Source organism: Notothenia rossii (assembly GCF_949606895.1).
Source record: "Notothenia rossii genome assembly, chromosome: 5".
NCBI classification, from domain to species: domain Eukaryota; kingdom Metazoa; phylum Chordata; class Actinopteri; order Perciformes; family Nototheniidae; genus Notothenia; species Notothenia rossii.
Window position 1 is genome coordinate 23,155,839 of NC_136903.1, and position 20,177 is coordinate 23,176,015.

General features: G+C 39.5%; 2 protein-coding genes across 3 annotated transcripts; both read left to right on the forward strand.

The window, feature by feature from the left end:
- Positions 1 to 1,582: 1,582 nt before the first annotated feature.
- spty2d1 (SPT2 chromatin protein domain containing 1) lies at positions 1,583 to 14,421 on the forward strand. The gene is made up of 6 exons (XM_079682820.1): positions 1,583 to 2,174; positions 2,529 to 2,643; positions 3,956 to 5,725; positions 13,467 to 13,623; positions 13,716 to 13,796; positions 13,898 to 14,421. Exons 1-6 carry the CDS (start codon positions 2,115 to 2,117, stop codon positions 13,986 to 13,988), a joined length of 2,274 nt encoding a protein of 757 aa, XP_079538946.1. The 5' UTR covers positions 1,583 to 2,114; the 3' UTR covers positions 13,989 to 14,421.
- Positions 14,422 to 14,763: 342 nt separating this feature from the next.
- On the forward strand, positions 14,764 to 20,141 carry uevld (UEV and lactate/malate dehyrogenase domains). Of its 2 annotated transcripts, none has more exons than XM_079682831.1 (12): positions 14,764 to 15,287; positions 16,032 to 16,116; positions 16,220 to 16,285; positions 16,386 to 16,549; positions 16,977 to 17,118; positions 17,195 to 17,286; positions 17,376 to 17,481; positions 18,228 to 18,398; positions 18,488 to 18,652; positions 18,881 to 18,968; positions 19,142 to 19,265; positions 19,426 to 20,141. In XM_079682831.1, the coding sequence occupies exons 1-12, from the start codon at positions 15,246 to 15,248 to the stop codon at positions 19,588 to 19,590; spliced, it is 1,410 nt and encodes a 469-aa protein (XP_079538957.1). In that variant the 5' UTR covers positions 14,764 to 15,245; the 3' UTR covers positions 19,591 to 20,141. The 2 variants fall into 2 exon arrangements, with proteins under 2 accessions (XP_079538957.1, XP_079538958.1); XM_079682832.1 differs by having other exon boundaries at positions 16,977 to 17,064.
- The last annotated feature ends 36 nt before the right edge of the window (positions 20,142 to 20,177 follow it).

Here is a 20,177-nt window from a genome sequence, read left to right on the forward strand (position 1 = left end):
TGCATAATACTGATCATATTGATTCCAGAGTTGATGATTGTTGAAATTGAACATACATTAAACCAATCAGTATCATATCATTTTATTTGATAAGTCAATATACTTGACTTTTTACAAAACATCCAGTGTTTCGGTAGTGACCACAGTATTTTGTTCTCAAGGTTGTATCATATTCCCTCAACCTTATTGCTTAATCTTAACTCATAACATGTCTTATGTTGAAGTGTGAATGTTTGAAGCTACTGACCCAGAATCAGCACTTTAGTAACAGGCAGAAATAGAGGGGAATGAGCTAGAATGGGTGGTCTGTTTGGTATTTTGAGCAAAACACTTCATAGACAGGTTTTTATATATATCTGAGACCTATAATATATGCCTACAAATAGTATAATAAGAGACTTTTAAAGCAACACACTGATTTTCAGACTTTAAAACACATATATAATACAATATATTTCTAAAAAACATTCTGCATGATTGTCTAGACTTTTGCTCAGGGAGGCCGATATTAGAACATGTTTATGCAACTTTTTAAAAATGCAGTTTTAAATGCAGGATCTTTGCATTATTGAGTAGCTTGCCCTACTCTTAGATTATGATAAGGTTACTTTTATTTCAGTAAGCTAAATCAGCCCTCTCCACTGGAAACTATAAAGTTAAAACTATTTGGTATATGGCTTTGTTAGTAATTGCCTTAGAATAATATAACAGTATCATTCAGGGAAATGAAGAAGAATATCCAAAATTGTAGCGACATCTTGTGGTTCTAAGAGTGTCTAAATTATTTTTGGCCGGACATTACGTAAAGAAACCATGGGGGAAAGCGGAAGTGAAACTACAGTAAATGTGAAATCAAACCATGGATGTATAATAAGAACGAGAGTCAAACATCCTTGGCTTTAGATATATCAGACATAGGCATTTAGTGATAGAGGCCAATCTTGTTAAATGATTTGTCTGTAATTACATTTATTTTTGCGTGTGATCCTGTAAATATAGCCTAATAATTTTAAATATGACTCTTGTCAAAAATATTTTTCCGAACCATTTTTGTTAATCGTTCATTTGTCAAAACTATGTTTAATATATTGAGATATTGTACCTAGCCTACTTTGCCTAATCAAACAAATAAAATCAATTCCACTTATCGATGAAAGTGATTTTCCGACCTTAGTGAACTTTGTTTTCTCTCAAGACAGACATCCACTCTACGCATGCATTTACACCAAAGCCCTATACGGCGCTGATTTACATGACATAATTGGGCAACTATTTTACAACTCTCAAGTACAATTTATTGTGTGTAGTGTACTCATTTCCAATATGCCTACAAAAAATAAAAACAATGTAAATAACTACATTCCACTCAGGCCAGTTAATGTAAACTTGCGTTGTATTGCATTTGTCCAAATTATTTTTACGCTATCAACAACCAGTCGCTTTGTACACATTTAACAACAACATTTGTCAAACAAAAATATGTTTTTGAATTTAAAAAAATGAAGCGTTTGTTTTATTCTGATAACTATCAAATCCCAGGACGGAAAACATAATGGACTTCATTGTAACTACTGACTCTTTGTGTCTCACAAAGTCGGAAACGCGCAGGAGGGACTCCTCTCACTTCCTTAGAGTCATCTTTGGACCTTTAATTCTTCTGTCTTTCACACCGTTAGTCTCTACCTACCAACACCCGTGGTAACATTATGGCTGAGTTTTTAGTGTTTTTCTATCTTTAGGCTTTATTCGTATGAACATTTTTGATGGATTTTGCTGTGTTGTATCAGTTTAAAAGTTCGTCTTTTCAGGCTTCTTGGTTTGCTAACGTTAGTTTACGTCAGTAAACGTATGGTTAGCTAACGCTAACTTCGCTAGCTTAATCGAATGTAGTACAAATATCTCTAACGGTTTGATATACAGTATTTATTCCCACGGAGTCTGTTTGAAATAGTGTTATCCTTATAGCTATTTAGGTGTCGTTTGGTAACGCTGAATCTCGAGCGAGTTTACCTGGGTTGGAAGCTAAACGCTAGCGTTAGCTTTAGCAATCAACACTCCTGGTTGATCCCTCGGTTCGTTTCAAACAGCCTGCTTCATCACTCGCAGTCTAAAAGATGGACTTTGATAATATATTAGACCTCGCCTCTCAGAACCAGGGCCTCAGCAGTGTCCAGGTAGGTCAAATGTCTTTACTCATTCCTATCAGTAAACTTGTGTTATGTGGCAAATCTTGTGAGCACACAACTGCCAGCTCATCTGTCAGAGAGGATTTGATAATGTAGCTAGCTGCTAACTTCCACCCTCGTGAGCCTGCTTGCTAAGGCAGATGTTTACTTAAACCTGTAAGCTTGTCAAGTTTTTATATTTCCAATCTAAAGTTATATTTAGACCAACATATGTGGGTAATTATATCGTATTTCCCTATAACTTAGACCTCTAAACGATTCAAATAGTAAAGAGACATGTGTAACTACCTAATATTCAATATGCTGTACATTTTCATGTATTTTGTGTCCTTCTTTGAGCAGAAAAGATACAGTCTACAAACTGGACCACCGAAAAAAGTCCCACGGTCGAGAGGTGTAGATCCTAGTGCTGTGCAGGCACTTCTGAAGAAGCAAACCATTGATCACAAAAAGAAAGGTAACGCTAAGTTAACGTTATAACAGTGATTTTATAGCCATTACAGAATACATTCCAGGGGTAGACATTAAGGGTAAAATGCCACTGGCCCTTCGGCCCGGTGGAATTGTATTATCACTGGCCCCACCATTGTAACCACTGGCCCGGAGCATTCGTCCAAAAAAAAAAATCGACTTATAATGAAAAAAATTAACACATTTGTTGCAATAGTAATTTATGCACTAACTACATTACTACTTGTACTACAACATTTGAATCATCAGTTCTTCCTCATTTTCCTCAATTGTTCATATTTGGTTTATTAAAATAATGATATTGTGGTGATTGTTAAAAAATGTCTGCTATTATTATGAGTATTATTATTTGAATAATGCGCTTTCTGCCTTCCTGTCATTAGGAGTTAGAAATGTAATGGCTATGTAATAGATTAGAACCTTCATTCTCCTAAACTGCTGGGACATTTCCCTATAGCCAATACCTTTTATTTTCTACTCTTCACTTACTTGTCAGCATAGGTCGGCATTGATGTACAGACCCGACAGACGACCTTGTTTATATTGGCATCATATTGAGAGGTGCAGTGACTCGTCCTAAAACCAGGAAGTAAGCTGCTGGTTCCCTCGACAAAATGCAATGGGATTTCTCCACAGGGTTTTGGAAAATAGCTGGAAATAAGGTCTGTGGAAAACAAACCTGTTTGATAAATGCACGTTTTGTTCAGCCGGATAATCTCCACGTTTTGTTACCCTACTTTTATCATTTTCAAATCATAAATCTAATCGATAGATTATAAAAGGATTTTAGGACGCGTTACAGTGTGGCTCAAACCTTCTCTCCCTCTTCTTCTCATAATCCCTGTCACTCTCCTTTAACTCCTCCGGTGACTTTATTTTATTTGAAGATTGTTTTTTGCCCGGCGCTTGGCTGGTTACCGCTGGTATTAAAAACATTTTGTTGAATGGTTAGGTGGCGCGATAGTCTGTAGTGAAGAAGGAGCGCGCTCACGGGAGCCTGCTCGCGCTGCGCTCCGCAGCAAACAGCTGTTTGCTTTTCACCCAACAACGACAACCGCCTCACGAAACGCTATGTTGTAGCGTTAATAAACGAAACAATTTAACTAAATTGCTAGTCAAAATACCAATACCACAGGACCATTTTTTTTTTTTTTAAGCAATATTTTTAGTGGCTCGAGCGGGCAAGTGGAAAGTACGTTATGCTGGCCCGGGGTGTCTAAATAGTTCTTCCGGGCCAGCGGGCCATTTATAATGTCGAGCCCTGCATTCTTCATTTATGTTTTTTTGTGTTCATCCAGAAATTCAAACGAAGAAAAAGAAGGATGAACTACTACAGAAGAGGGTTGAAATGAAGTCGGACCGTAAAGCCCGGGCCATGGCTTCCAGAACCAAAGACAATTTCAGAGGCTACAATGGCGTCCCAGTTGTAGAATTGCCTAAGAAGAGGAGAACAAAACAAGAAATGCAGGAAGAAAGAGCATTGAATGGCGAAGGATTTACGAACAACTCCATTGACCCAGAGGATGAGGATAATTATGAGTATGAGCCTTCAGATTCAGAGTCGGAGCAGGAGCCAGAACCACGGAGACCTGCAAAAACCCCTGGATTTAGTGCTAGTAGCAGGAGCAGTAGTAGCAAGCAATCCTCTAAAAAGCCTGCTCCACCTCCATTGAACTTTGCAGAGTTACTCAAATTGGCAGAGAAGAAGCAGTTTGAGCCAGTTGAGGTAAAAAAGGTAGTGAAAAAAGAAGATAGGCTCCGAACAGCTGAGGAGATAAGGGAGCGGGAGCTGGAGCGCAAGGTTAAGAGAATGGACAGAGACTCAAAGACAGAGAGAGACAGAGACAGCAGGTCTCAATCTAGCTCTAGTAAAATGAGGAAAAACACTTCTGAGAAGGAGCAGAAGAATGGTAAACCCCAAAATAACTCCTCAGTAAAGCCAAGTTTGCCCTGTGGCTCAGCGAAGAAATTGCATCCCACATCTTCTAGTGATAAAGGCCACTCTTCTTCTAGGCCCTCTTTTAATGACAGAGACAGAGATCAATCCAAGATGTCTAACAGTGTCAGAGATCGATCCAAGATGTCTAACAGTGAAAGAGATCGATCCAAGATGTCTAACAGTGATAGAGACCGATCCAAGATGTCTAACAGTGAAAGAGATCGATCCAAGATGTCTAACAGTGATCGAGACCGATCCAAGGCAGCCTCATCAAGTGCTTCTGGTGCCACAAACAGTAAAGTTCCTTCAAAAGGCTCATCATCTCAGGTTTCAGCCAAACAAGGGGGGCTCAAGCCCTCATCCAGCCACAAATCAAGTGCCTCAAGTGACCTTATCCCCAAAAAAGAAAGCTCATCAAGACCCTCAGGCATTCCTGGGACCAGGGCTCCTGGTCCATCTACATCAGGCCAAAGATCTCAACAGGGGAGCTCCCAACAGAACAGGCCCAGTCAGGGTGTGAAGCAAGGACCTTCAGCTGGAGGAAACAGGTCTGGAAAGGGAGAACCTCTGAGGCCTGGAACTAATTCTGCTGGAAAGTCAAGTGGTAATTCAGGGATGAAACCTTCTTCGGGGGGCCCTCCTAAGGCAGGGGCCCAGCCCCAGTCAAGGCCTGGAGGCACATTCCATGCAAAAGCTCTTGGTGTCCCACAGGCCAGGCCTGGTGGGAGTGGCCCAAATGGTCCCCCTAGAGGAGGTGGACCCCGACCGCCAGGGACGGGGCCTGCTCGGCCTGGCAGTGGAGGACCAGTATCTGGACGGCCCTCGGGCAGCGTTGGATCAGGCCCTGGAAAATCCACGTGCACTGTGGTGTCCGAGACCATTTCATCCAAGAATTTTGGTGGGCCAAAACCAGGAGTCCCTCCTCAACCAGGCATGCAGCAGAGACCAGGCATGCAGCAGAGACCAGGCATGCAGCAGAGACCCGGCATGCAGCAGGGACCCGGGATGCAGCAGAGACCCGGCATGCAGCAGAGACCGGGGATGCAGCAGAGACCAGGGATGCAACAGGGACCCGGGATGCAACAGAGACCAGGCATGCAACAGAGACCCGGGATGAACAGACCACCAGGTAATAATCTGAGGGAAGATAATGGTGTTCAAGATTCAAGAGATTTCATTTGTCATGTTTCACACATGCGTAGTACAATGTTGATGCTTCAAACTTCCAAGCAGTGCAACATTTGTGTATAAGAAACAATCAATGCTAATTAGACAAAATGCAAGATTGAAAAAAATTGCAAAATAGGGAAAATATATAAAATTAGCCAAAAACTAGACTTGTCACTTAGGGAATACACAACAGTATACAAATGTGCAGAGAAAAAGGTACTATCAAGGGTAAAGATATTAACAGTAGTATTAGGCGCGTTCACACCGCAGTACTCTTCCAACTTTAGTTCCGATATAGTTCCGAAATGTCGCGTTCACACCAAAAACAGCCGGAACTAAAATTAGTTCATGAGAACCTTTTTACCCCCTTTTCCGTCCCTGCTAGAGAGCAGGTACTTTCGTGGGAGAAAAAGGTTCTTATGTCTGATTGGCTGGGCGGAATGCAAACCACGCCCCGTAAAACTCCCCAAAAGTTTTGTGAAGCCGCCATTTTATTATCCTCGCATTAGCATTATTAGCAAGAGTTCTCATGAACTAAGTTCTGATGAACCTTTGTGGGAAAAGTACTGCGGTGTGAAAGCGCCTATTGCTGAAACTAAAGTTCCTTTTAGGTTACTGCAGGAATCCTAATATGTAATTAAAGACAATGGTGGACTCTGGCAAAAGTGCTTTGTGAAATGTGTTAAAATCACAGCAGTGGTACAGGTTGCAGTGATGCAAACTTGTCACCTTTCGGCGAAATTCGCCGTTTTTAATCCAAAATAGGTCGTTTGTTTGATTCATGTAGATCTGCAATAAAAATATTTTTGGGGTATGGGGGGGTCTGGGACCCGGAGTAATCTACGGCCGTGAGCTGTTATGTGCCATAATGACACGCATGGTGTTCTTTTTTTTATATATTATAATGAAGTACGAGCTGTGTGCTCGAGTCTTCCTGCCTGTCGGCTCTGCTCATGGATGTATAATAAGGCTCTGCTGCTCCGAGATGATGGTCTAGCTTCAGCAGCTATATTACCTACGGGTGCGTTCGTTAATATTAACTGTGCTTCTGGAGTCACTGTGGCACAGACTGGACCGCTGGTGAACAGCTGTTAGAACGGGCTGTTCAGGTGTTCAGAGCAGAGCTCCCTGTCGGAGCGGCAGAGCGTGATGTGAACTGAAAAGTTTTTCTGTGGCAATATTATTTAAGGAATCGTTGAGCTAGCTAGCTAGCATACATTGTCACTATCTGCTAACGTTAGCTTTAGCCTTCTATTTCTAATAGTTTTTTTCATAGGCTATAAACAGAGGTGGTATAAGTATATATATATATATATATATATTGTACTTGAGTAAAAGTAGAAGCACTCAGATCTTGTACTAGAATAAAAGTAGAAGTACTCAGATCTTATACTAGAGTAAAAGTAGAAGTACTCAGGTCTTGTACTAGAGTAAAAGTAGAAGCACACAGATCTTGTACTAGAGTAAAAGTAGAAGTACTCAGATCTTGTACTAGAATAAAAGTATAAGTACTCAGATCTTGTACTAGAGTAAAAGTAGAAGCACACAGATCTTGTACTTGAGTAAAAGTAGAAGCACTCAGGTCTTGTACTTGAGTAAAAGTAGAAGTACTCAGATATTGTACTTGAGTAAAAGTAATAGTACCAGAGTGTAGGAATACTCTGTTACAGTAAAAGTCCTGCATTCAAAATGTTCCTCAAGTAAAAGTAGAAAAGTATTATCATCAAAATATAGTTAAAGTAGCGACAGTAAAAGTAGTCATTGTGCAGATTGGTCCATTTCAGAATAATAGATATGATATGTTTTATAATGATTGATCATGAAAGTGTTCTCAAAGCTGGTGAAGGTGCAGCTAGTTTGAATGACTTTGTATACTGCAGGGTAGCTTGTGGATTTACTCCAGGTGGAACTAAAGTCTGATTTAACACTTGATTATATTTCACATCATTCATCCACATCTGTAAAGTAACTAAATGTATTAAATACATGTAGGGGACTAGAAGTACACCATGTACCTCTGAACTGTAGTGGAGTAGAAGAACAAAGTAGCAAAACATTGAAATACTTAAATAAATTACAAGTATCTCAAAATGGTGCCCAAGTATAGTACTTGTTGAGTTTATGAACTTAGTTACTTTACACCATGTGGCTATAAAGATAGAAAGACTAAGCCTTGCACAGAGGCATGAAAATACGTTTTTAAAATGCTCAACAGTGCTGCCAAAATTATAAACTGACTGCTACACAATTCAAATAAATGCTTTTATATATTTCTATTAGATGTGACTCTTTGGCGTTTCTGTTATTATTAACACTGCTGCTTTAGTTGTTCTGACTGCTGAAATCCTCTGTTATTCCTCATTTTAAAGCCGATATTCCGTGGGGGTGGGGGAGCCGGGGGCTCGGATTTTCATACCTGATGAGTTTGCATCCCTGTAAACACTGCACTTGCCTTCTTGAGAACAGGCTTTTTTTTATCAAAGTAAACCCCTTCTACCTGCCAGTCTATTCAAGCTTTGGTTAAGAGCAACATATCCATCTCCAGCCTGTTGTTGGCCACAGCTTTTAGTTTTAAGGAAATGGCTTGATACAATCAGAAAATAAAACCATCACTTCGCTCTCTGCGTACATACAAAATATTTCTATTGTCACTCATAATTTGAAATGATTGATTGTGCTCATGTTGATATCAACACAAATGTCCTTGTACTATATACACAATAAAAATAAACCTTAAGCACGTAATAGCTCATAACACACATACCCAGTTATCCATACACTACGATGAACATTGCAAAACAATGCATGTTTTCATTTACAATAACGATACCCTTATAGATGTCATTCTAACAAATGCAGCTCATAAGTATGTGTCTGTTGGTGTTTTTCCTAATGATACCAGCGACCATTGCACTATTGCTTGCGTTAGGGGCACTAAGTTGCCCAAAGCCAAGGGCCTTATTGTGCTCAGGCGCTGCTTCAAACACTTCTCTGAGCAGGCTTTCCTACAAGATCTGGCAGAGGTTAAAGGGCACTTCATAGCATTAATTCCATCTGTTGATGTTGCGGTCCAATTCTTTATTGATCACTTTTTATCGATTATTAATAGACATGCCCCCCTTAGAAAATTCAGAGTTAAGAATAGGAACACTCCATGGTTTACGAGAGAATTATCTGATTTCATTCATGATTACAATAAGCAATGGTCTTTAGCTAATAAGTCTAACACTAGTGATGACTGGCTTATTTTTCGTGTCCTCAGAAATAAATGTTCAGCCCTTATTAAAAAAGCTAAAGCTGATTACTATCTGAGCTTAACCACTGATTGTTTTAATGACCATTCTAACTTCTGGAAAACAATTAAATCACTTCAGAACAAGAAGGTTTCTAGTTTCCCTCAAAAACTGAAGGTCAGTGATTCTAGAGATTCTTTTATTTCAGATACAAATGATATGTCTAATGCCTTTAATGCTCAAGATTATTTTTTAAATGTTGAAGTTAAATGCATCAATCTGGTGCACTTTGAGGGGAAAATAAAGAGACTAGATCTATGGGAACACCTATGTGAAACAGAACTGTATACATTTCAATAATCATAAAATCATGGCCATAACCAATAACATACAATTTCCAATATGAAAAAACACTGAAACTTGTTTATTTATTTTTGGTTCATTTATAGTTGTGAGTGTGTGTGTGCTACTGAATCCCTCCTCTCACCCCTGCTCCTCTTTGAGGCAGTACCAAAGACTAGCCTTCAACAAGTTTTAAAAGTTATCTTTTTTAACCTAGTTAACTTTAAAAAAAAAAATTATGCATATTTCACTGATCACTACTCCCTCAAATGGAAATATGTGTTTACATAAATGGTGACCAAACTGTTTGAGACCCACTGAGAACTTAGACTAAGTTAATTATCTAAACAATCAGAGAGTCCTTTACCTCACATTAGCTGAGGTTATCCCGAGCTTGAATGACACACAGAGACCAATCAAGGGCTTTGTTTTATGATCTGTATGACAGTGGCCATGTCGGCAGGCCACATCATGTAGACAGCCACTCACCCTTTATGAGGCAGGCCACTTAACAGGCCAGGCCATCGGGAAACCCCCCGGTCCTCCCGATGGCCAGTCCGGGACTGGGTACAGGAGGCGTAGAGCGAGGGATCATTGTCCACAAGTAAATCGATCGCAGATGGCATCGTGGTCGCGGACGAAAAAAAACAAAAAACTTGGGCGGCTGTTAATATACCTGGGCGGCCCGCCCAAGTATAGCCTATGTTTGGGAAACCCTGAACTCCCCTGTTTTTGATTTTGCTTCTTTCTCGGTCTCTGAAGTCTTACACGGTTTGCACTCATTGATCCTAAAAAGTCTGCCGGGCCTGACGGCCTAGATCCTTTCTTTTTAAAAATTGCAGCTCAGATTATAGCTCAACCAATTACTGATATTTGTTATCTCTCCCTGTCCACTTGCACACTGCCAGCTGTGTGGAAGCAAGTTCTTGTATCGCCGCTCTTGAAAGCTGGTGATCCCACTGATTTGAATAACTATTGACCCATCTCAAATCTTTCTGTGTTATCAAAGATTCTGAGTCCCTAGTTTCTACTCAGCTTAAACTTTTTTTAAATTCACACAACATCCTTAACCCTATGCAATCTGGATTCAGATCAAAGCACAGTACTGTGACTGCCAGTCTGAAAATCTTAGACGATATTAAGGCTGCTTTGGATAAAAAAATATGTTTGTGTTACATTGTTTATTGACCGAGACAAAGCATTTGATACTGTAGATCACCACATTCTGTCTAATGTTATGTTGATGTCTCGTTCAGGTCATAACGCCATTTGCTGGTTTCAAAGTTATTTAACCGACCGTACTCAAAGCGTCAGGTTGGGTAGTACTGTCTCTGACCCTATCACCTTGGAGAAGGGAGTTCCACAGCGCTCTATTTTGGGGCCCTTGCTCTTTTTATTATATGTAAACAATATTTGTAATCGGATGCAATTTTCTACCTATCATATGTATGCTGATGACACTATTGTATACTCATGCTCCTTCTCTGGATATGGCCATTTCCAATTTAAAAATTGATTTTGTCCCGCTACAGCATGCGCTTATTGATTCAAAACTGCTATTGAACAGTAAGAAAAGCAATGCTCTTTGCTCCCAAGTCAGCGTCCTCTTGCCTTTCCATTGACACCCTTGATGGCGTCTCCGTTGAGTTTATCCATTGAGCCACTCTTAGCTTCCTTTATAGACTTAAATGTTGTTTTTCAACTTCTTCCCGTAAAAGGTTGGTCTCTGGCTTATTCCTGTCCCAGCTTGACTATGGTGATACAATCTATAGATTTGCCTGTCCCACTGTGTTGGCCAAACTTGACCCACTCTACCATGCTGCACTGCGATATATATATATATATATATATATATATATATATATATATATATATATATATATATATATATATATATATATATATATATATATATATATATATATATTATAAAACGGACAAGTCAAATCAAGCAATCTGATTGGTTCTTAGCCGTGATATACTGAGCGTATACCACGGGTAAAATTGTAAGTTACTTTTCACAACAAGTCAGTATCCCTCCGCGTCTGAGAAAAACAGTATACCGTTGGGCTGAAAAGCAAACTGCCTGCAGTTTGCTTTTCATACTGGAACAAGAAAGCAGCGGAGAAGTAACGGGGCAGAAGCCCTCCTTTTTTCACGCAGCGGTCCAGACATAGACATCAAACGGCAAAACATATTCAGTGTGCAGTTCCTTTAGCATTAGGGCAGGGATATCTAGATACTTTTGAAGGTTTGACATAATGAATTGTGCTACTTTTAAAGCAAGCAACGATGTTTTCAAATCTGTAATCAAAGAGGTCCGCAAAAACGCTATCGACCAATCAGATTGCTTGATTTGACTTGTCAGTTTTTATAAATATATTTACATTTCTTCTGTTACGAAACAAACTTACAAAGCATAAGATGGAAACATTTAAGATTAACTTCGACCTCCGGGGGGGTCTTACTATAGTATGGAGGAGTGGATTGAGCAGTGCCTATCTCCAGAAAAAAAAGCACCTAAACTACGACATGCAGAGCTACGTGAAGAGCAGGTAGACCAACTGGAAAAGTACCACCATTCAAAAGCTTTCTGATGCGGGTCTTGAAACAAAGCAGAGAAATTATGACCGTAAGTGGCCACAGGTGCGAAAGCTCTCTCCAGAGCTACTGGAAGCCCAATCTCGGGGACCGGAGAAAGTGGAGCAATATTCTCGCCACGCCAAGCAACAGCCTCGAACAACCTCAACCTATACAAGTGACCACGTAAGCCATGCTACTGATGCTGGACAGTTTTTCAGTGGATGCACAATAAACAGCAACATACACATTAATGTAAATAAACAGCCAAATAATGGATCAACGCTCTCTGTCTAATATGTTCGCTTGCTGTTAGTGTTGTTGCATAGCAACCACCTCGCACTATGTTTTGTGCAGAAGGCAACGGAGGGACTGTTTTATTTTGAACATCATTATTTACTAATAAAAACTATTTAAATTAGAGTGTGTATTATTCTTTCATATTGCCACACTTGGTAACCGTTTTATAAAAGCAATAGCTCACTTCGCAATAGCTCACTTCGACCATCCGCTTCGCGTCGGGCCGAACCACGCCCCTTAGCTGTGATATAATGAGCATATACCACGGCCTGTCGTGAGCTATTACTTAAATATATATCAAATGCACCCTATAAGACTCATCATTGCAAACTCTATAGCCTAAAGGGATAGTCGTCACTTAGTATGCGTAGGATGCAGCATTGTTTTTTATTAATGTATAAAGCCATTTTAGGTGAGCTTCCACTGTACATATGTGCCAGTTTTGCTCCAGTTTGTGACTCTTACAACCTCAGATCCAGTGCCTGGATACGGTTCCAGGTTCCTGCTGTGCGGACTGAGGCTGGAAAAAGGACTCTTTTTCATTATGGTCCTTGGTCTTGGAATGACCTTCAATCAAGCCTTATACTGACAGCACTTGTCCCTATAGTTTTAAATTGAAGTTTTCTGAGGTCCTTACTACCAGCTGCTCTTGCAGTAATAAGTAGTGTACCTTTATTACTGTCCCAAATGTGCACAATGTAATGACTGCTTTTCGTTTAGTTTTTTTTGTTTACTTAGTTGTGTTCTATGTATTTTATATGTCTGTGTTATGTGTAAACATGTGTAACGTTGCTGCCTTCTTGGTCAGGTCAGCATTGTAAATGAGATTTTATCTCAATGCTTTTTATCTGCTTGAATAAAGGTTAAAGACAAATAAATTACAAACAACGTCTGACATTTTGCAGCCTGAAGTACGGCGGTCATTTTGACAGGGCCAGGGGTTTGTTTGCCAAACTGAATGAAGTGTGTCAGCAACAATCAGCAGCCTTTGTCGTTATTCCGGGGTCACAGAGCAGCTATCTTTCCAACATAGATAAACAAAATCTCATTTCAATGTCCTCAACGTTGTACCATAATATTGACTTTTGTAACCTTCGTTATAATCCAATCGCAAGCTGGGTAGTTTAGGCATTTCCTCCCTCCCGAGCATGGCCAAATCTCCCCTTCATACAGTATGTGGATTTTCACGTTCAGCAACTGTCCAAGTGCCAATATTGAAAGTTATTTTCTGTATGTTTTCTCCAGTCCCAAGGTTACCGCCAATCACCTCTGCATACAAGAGGAAATACGAGGATGACGAGGACGAGTATGACTCAGAAATGGAGGATTTTATTGACGAGGGAGAAGAAGAACAAGACATTTCCAGGCATATTAGGGAAATCTTTGGATATGATAAAAACAAGTAAGTGTTGACTTAATATACACAGTTTACAAGTACTTTCCATGTATAGTAAGTTCTTTATGACATCACTTCTTTGCTTTTTACCTCATCAGATACAAGGCGGACGAGAGTGACTATGCACTTAAATTCATGGAAAGCAGCTGGAAAGATATGCAGAAAGAGGAGGCTAGGACGTAAGACGAAAATAAAACTCCCAGTCCTCAAATATACAGATGTAATATTTACCATCTTTTATATAATGTGATTTTTCTTCTGTGTCCCTCTGCTACTTTAGCCTGCGAATGGCCGTGAAGGAAGATCAGGAGGAGGAGGAAAGAGAACTACAAGAGCTGAAAAGGCAAACTGCCAAGAGGAAAAAAAACTGAAGCCCTATTTTCGTTGAGATTAATGAAAAACTAAAAAGCTGTGTCCCATGAGGTCTGCCATGAGGCCCAGTGACTGTGCCCACCTCGGCCTCTGTGGGACAAAAACTGTGGAACGACACGTGGCATTGGCCCAGAGAAAAAGAGAAGACTTAGTCAAAGACAACATATGCACAAATCATTCAGGCAGCACCCTGTGACAAAGATCTCATATTTTCCCTGTTTTATTATTTATTACCCCCACTGAGTGACGGGTTTACACGGTCAACAGTCTCACATTTCTTAAAAGGAACTGAGAACTATAAATATGGAAGAGTGATATTTTGCAGACAAACAATGACATACAGGTGTTGATAAAATGCTATTTTCAGCAGAAATTGTTGCATATTTTTCCAAAACAAATGATTGTAAAGTAATTACAATATGCAGAAACACACTTTACCACTTGATGTGTTGTTTGTTTCTCTTTTAAAGGGAGTTTAGAGAAATGATTGCTTAAAGGGTTTTATTTAAATGTCTAGCTTTATGTTAACGTTTTCTCGACAATCCTAGTAATATATACAGAACTTGGGTACCACTACAAGTGTCATTTATAGAAAATGGTATGATTTTAGGTTAAAGCAATGAAATATTATTTTGCCATTTATTGTGTGGAAATTTGTTTTTTTAATATATGAAATTTGTTAAATGAAATCTCCTATTTTTTTTTAGTTTAAAGATTATTATATTCTTTCTGGAGGTTTCAATGGAAATGGTTCAATCCTTTTTCGAAGGCTAAGACCTGAGAGTAGAGAAAGCAGCTCTAGGAGAAAAGGTTTACATTAGCAACTGATTTAGAATAATATTTACAATTTCAGTTTGAATAAAGAAACCGCTTAAAGAATAGTGACATTAATCAGATATTCAAGAGTGCTATGATTTTCATTTAGATTCATGTATAACAACTAATAAGTAGTTTAAAAAAAGTGAGGGTTCAGATCTTTTCAAAATGTGTGCAATATTCCATAACCAAAGCATAGCTGCCTTGAAAAATAGCAAATAGGGTATATTTTATTCAAAATGTTTAAATATGCAAGTGCCTTTCCTTCCCTTTTAATCGCCATTCATGACGCACAGAGTGGGCGGGGCCTGTCGTCTCGCTTGGATACTGCTCAAAGTTTGCGGAAGTTTAGTTTTTACAGCTAACGTGCAAAGTGGAAGTTCCCCGTCAGGAGGCTAAAATCAGAGAAACACGTGATTGTTTTTGTTGTACTTCAATAGATGGACCTCCGTTCAGAGAAAATACAGCGGATACTCTCCAAGGTTAGTTGTTTACCAGTGAACCAGCTTTGAAAAGTATTTTGTAAGTAGAATGTTTACCTACCAGTGCCGGTTAGCATAGCAGGCCAGTCCCTCAAAACTGCTGTCAGCCTTCTCCAACTGGCTGAACCAGCTCTGTAACTTACCAAACCCTGAAGAGACGATACCGGAATATGGCACAATGTGAGACGAATACGAACTTCTAGTTAACATTTTTCATAACAAATCCAGTGTTGAGCAGTCATGATGAATATAAAACCACAGCCCCTGACACGCAGTGCTTCATAAAGTCAGAGGAAGTTACAGAATGGTCAAAAGGATGTCTATTGAAGGCTAATTCTTACCCAGTGTCTTCCTATCTCTTTATAAACTGCTATTATAAATTAGGTAAAAAACTAAACACTTGAATGTGTTTATAACAAGCAACATACAAATGAATGATCCATTAGCCCTTCAACTGTGTTTTTAACATTATTGAGAGTACATTGACAGTTCTTCATTCTGATGTTAAAATAAAATTAGAAAAATGAAAAAACAGCAAATTGACAACTATAACAAAAATAAATAGTCTTACTGTAGGTTATTCCTCCTCCCCTGTTCATAATTACAAACATGTTACCATCCCATCAGTTATAACAGGATATTTAATTAATATACACACTTAGTCATTCATTCACTCACTCTATACATGCAAGCCTTCATCAAAACACAACAAAGAAGCCTCTCTTTTTGACTCCCGTATTTTAGTACAAATTCCACGATGTTGCTGTTGAGCAGCTGCAGAAGATTTATCGAATCTACCCTGAGATGATGCCATCCACAGGGACATACAGTATGTTTTTTTTATCACTATATTCATCTATTTGTAGCCATCTACAACACACATCAAATATGTTGGTTGCTGATACTGTGTGTGCCCCTTTTGTCAATTCCAGCATTCAGTGACAACACCCAAAAAGATCTCCTGAAATTAATTGGCAACGTCCCTGTGAATTATGGCGGTAAGACTGACCTATAAGAGCCAAACGACTCAGTTAAGGAAAACGGTGACGTATCATGAAGTCATTATTTTTGTACTGATGTCAGCGTCTCTATTTTAAGGCCGCTCCTACAACATTCCCATTCAACTGTGGTTGATGGACTCCTTCCCCTTCACCCCTCCCATATGCCTCCTGAGACCCACCTCCAACATGGTCATCAGAGAGGGCAAACATGTCGACAAGGAGGGGCGGCTCCACCTGCCCGGCCTGCACAACTGGGATTATGTAAGATTTAATACTTTCTTGGTGAAGTTTGAAATTGCATTCAAGATTCAAAGCTTTTATTGTCATATGCACATAAGCTACAGTGTAGAAATGACAATGAAATTCTCCTGACCCGTGCTCCTCCAACGATGCAACATATATAATAAAATACAAATAAAAAATAGTGCAAGAAGTCTATATACATGTAAATAGATTATGATATGTACAAGAATGGAATATGAAATTAAATAATGTACATTATGAAGAAATTAAATACGGTTTATTGTGGTGATAACTATTTCTATAAATAAGTAGATTGCAAGATGACAAACAGATGAATGTTTATCGAGGCACTTAACAGAGCTCAGGTGTTTAGCAGTCTTATGGCCTGTGGGATAAAACTGACTTTTTCATCACTCTTGCTGTTTGTTTTATTTCTCTGTCACAGCCCAAGTCCACCGTGTTAGTTCTTCTGACTGAGATGATTTCCAAGTTTGAGGAGGACCCTCCCCTATCCTCAAGGACGACAGTAGACAGTAAAGACCCCCATGAGCTCCTGGCATTTGTTTCTAATCTCCAGATCAATGATGGTACTTCATTTGACATGCAGCATATAAGACAAACCAGATGATTGTGAACTTTTAGCCTAACTTGTGTCTATTTCAGGTGGGAGAACACACGATCAACAGAATATCAAAGTGTCTGTTATCGGGGGAGGAGATTTAGGAATGTCATCGGTGATGAGCATTTTATCAAAGGTATATGTCAGTAAGGTTACCATGTTACCAAAGTCACAACCTCAAATTTAAATGCTCACACATTTTTTCTTATTCTAATTTTCCCCCAGTGTAAAGTTGACAAACTTGTTTTCATTGACGTCGCTGAGAGCTCCACAAAGGGCGGCAGCACAGATCTAGAGATGTTCAGTTTGCCGAAGGTGGAGGTATCCAAAGGTACGTCACTTTCTGCACTGTCACACTCTAATGTTCAAAGTGCTTTTTGGCTGAGTCATCACTGATGTCAGGTTGTTTCAAAGGTGACGTTTGCTTAGGAAAGCTATCCCTGATGACTTGCCTCTGACACAGGCACTGAACCCCAACTTCCATTACCTTAGACCTTTCAGAGCGATAACAGAAAACAATGTATCCATTTGTGATTACTTGAGAGACTTTGCCTTTCAGTTTTAGCTATTTATCTCAAGGTTTGCTGATAGATGTGTGCATGGGTTGACTAATAATAACATTTAAAAATGTTCTTTGGCAGTAATGCTACACACAGCTGCAATTAACTAAAACCATAAGCAGCAAACCAGGCAGTGCAGAGGTGCACCAAAGACAGTAACACGTATATGTTTAATATTGCACATGCCTTGCAAGATTCAACTTATAAATGCATAGTAATTATACAAATGAAGAGAGCAATCAAAGACAAAACATATTGCAATATTTCCTCCTTGGCTACATCAGTAGTGATAAAGACATTGGAGGAAAGGATGCTTGAAGCTGTCATTTTAGCATTTGTTAGCTTTGTAAGTTATACTAAAATGTAATAATTAGTATTCAGAATAATACAGAAGGTGTGATGATTGTTACTGGACTGTGGGAACCATACACCATCATCTCAGATCCCACAGTTTAAAAGAAAGGAAAGTTGAGTCTCTTAGCCGACCTATCACACACTGATGACGCTCCTTTTTCAGATTTGTCAGCCTCTGCGGGCTCCAGGGTCGTCGTGGTGACCGCGAACTCATGGAGCAGCGAGCAGTCATATGCGAGCGTGGTCCAGAATAATGTGGACATGTACAGAGGGATCATTCCAACTGTAGCACAGCTCAGCCCCAACGCAGTAATGCTCATCGCCTCACAGCCAGGTGAGTGTCAGAGAAAAAGTCCCTCTTAAAGGAGTAAACCACCCGGTTTTTATATTTTCACCTCTGTTTTCTTTTTCGTCCAATTCCAGTGGACATCATGTCCCATGTTGCCTGGAGACAGAGTTGCCTGCCTCCGACACATGTGATCGGAGCAGGGTGTAACCTGGACTCAGAGCGTCTTAGTCACATCCTGGACATTAACCTGAACACCCACAAACCAGCCTGGGTCATAGGAGAACTTTCAGACAACAAAGGTGAGCCACAAAGGAGACATTTCTCCCATTCTTGATATTTGTTTTATGTCCTATATATATTCATGTTGCACTGTTGCAGGAGCCTCTGACTTAATTTTTCATTGCCATGTCTACACTGTAGCTAATTTGCACATGATAATAAAGCCTTGAACTTTAAACTTGAATGTGTGTAAGGGCCCTTTTAATAATCGGAGCACATGAACAATCTTGTCAATGTTTGTCTTGCAGTTGCCGTGATGAGTAAAACTGGGCATAGCTCCAATGTGCAGCCGGAGATTGCAGCAGGATCCAGCTCAACCAAACCACTGTTAGACAGGTACTGGCATGAATGAACATGACCTTGAGTAAAGTAGTTACAATCTATAGATGACTCAATGTAGTGTCACAGTTAAAGGAGGTTCCATGGATGTAGAGAATAAGAAGGGATTCAAAGTGGTTGCGATTCTCCTGGATTTTTTTTTAAAAGTACAATTTCTTCCTGGCTTTTAGAGCGTTTGAGATGATGAAGAGTCGCGGTCAGCGCTCATGGTCTGTCGGTCTGTCCATCGCTGACATCACTAACAGTATCCTGACAAATAAAATGAAGACACACTCTGTCTCCACGCTGGCTCAGGTAAAACACTGTGCATTCCCTATCAAAGCAAAAGCATCATTCTTATTTCATGTGTTCTCTGTTTTACTACATTTAGTTGGTAGTCAAACTTGACACAGTATCAGCATTAAATGAAATGTGCCTTTTGATGTGTTGATTGAAATCTGATTGTTTGCTTTAGGGCTGGGGTGGAATAGGTGCAGAGGTGTTTCTCAGCTTGCCGTGCATCATGGGAACAAACGGTTCCATGCGCCTGGCCGGGGTGTCTCTGGGACAGGAGGAAGACTCCAAACTGAGGGAAAGTGTCACCTCGCTTTCTAACCTCATCAGCCAGCTGAGGATATGACCCTAGTCCCAGTTTGGGAGACGGCTAACTATTACTAGGATTTTGAAGTTAATGACAAAACTGCTAAAATATGTATATGTCATAATGTCTGTGTATTTAAGGTGGGTTAATATCAATGTACAGATTTTGTATTTAAATTCACTCCAGAGGTTACTCATGTCTCAAAGTTTGCAATAACACTCCAAATGAATGCACTGTTATATATTTGGAATGCCATGACATTCTATGTAAAAGCATTAAAAGTAGAGTCATGCTTTTAGTTTTTAACAACTATATGTTTGTTGAATTTGGCGGCTTGTTTACCAAAGATTTGGAGATTATGCTTATTTTTGTTCTCACCCATTAATCAAATAATTACTTTGAAAATCAGGGTGTCGGCAGATAAAATGTTTATTATACTGCAGCTCATATTTTAATATACTTATTAGCAGTCTTTTTGCTCTTTCTGTATTTAAATCTTTGTTCCGTTTCCTTTGTGTGAAACACAATCTAAAACATGTACAGGAAGACTACACAATTTTGTGGGTGTGCAATAAATGTCTTAAACCAGATGTGTATTTTCTGTAGAGGAAGAGGAGACAGACAAC

What these genes read in the sequence shown, in the direction of transcription:
- uevld (XM_079682831.1), top strand. Translation starts at nt 15,246, where the DNA reads ATGGACCTCCGTTCAGAGAAAATACAGCGGATACTCTCCAAG. An exon ending in GCTCATCGCCTCACAGCCAG is followed by an intron (nt 18,399 to 18,487) that starts GTGAGTGTCAGA and finishes GTCCAATTCCAG; the next exon opens with TGGACATCATGTCCCATGTT. An exon ending in AGAACTTTCAGACAACAAAG is followed by an intron (nt 18,653 to 18,880) that starts GTGAGCCACAAA and finishes TTTGTCTTGCAG; the next exon opens with TTGCCGTGATGAGTAAAACT.
- spty2d1 (XM_079682820.1), top strand. Translation starts at nt 2,115, where the DNA reads ATGGACTTTGATAATATATTAGACCTCGCCTCTCAGAACCAGGGCCTC. An exon ending in CGGGATGAACAGACCACCAG is followed by an intron (nt 5,726 to 13,466) that starts GTAATAATCTGA and finishes TGTTTTCTCCAG; the next exon opens with TCCCAAGGTTACCGCCAATC. An exon ending in CAGAAAGAGGAGGCTAGGAC is followed by an intron (nt 13,797 to 13,897) that starts GTAAGACGAAAA and finishes CTGCTACTTTAG; the next exon opens with CCTGCGAATGGCCGTGAAGG.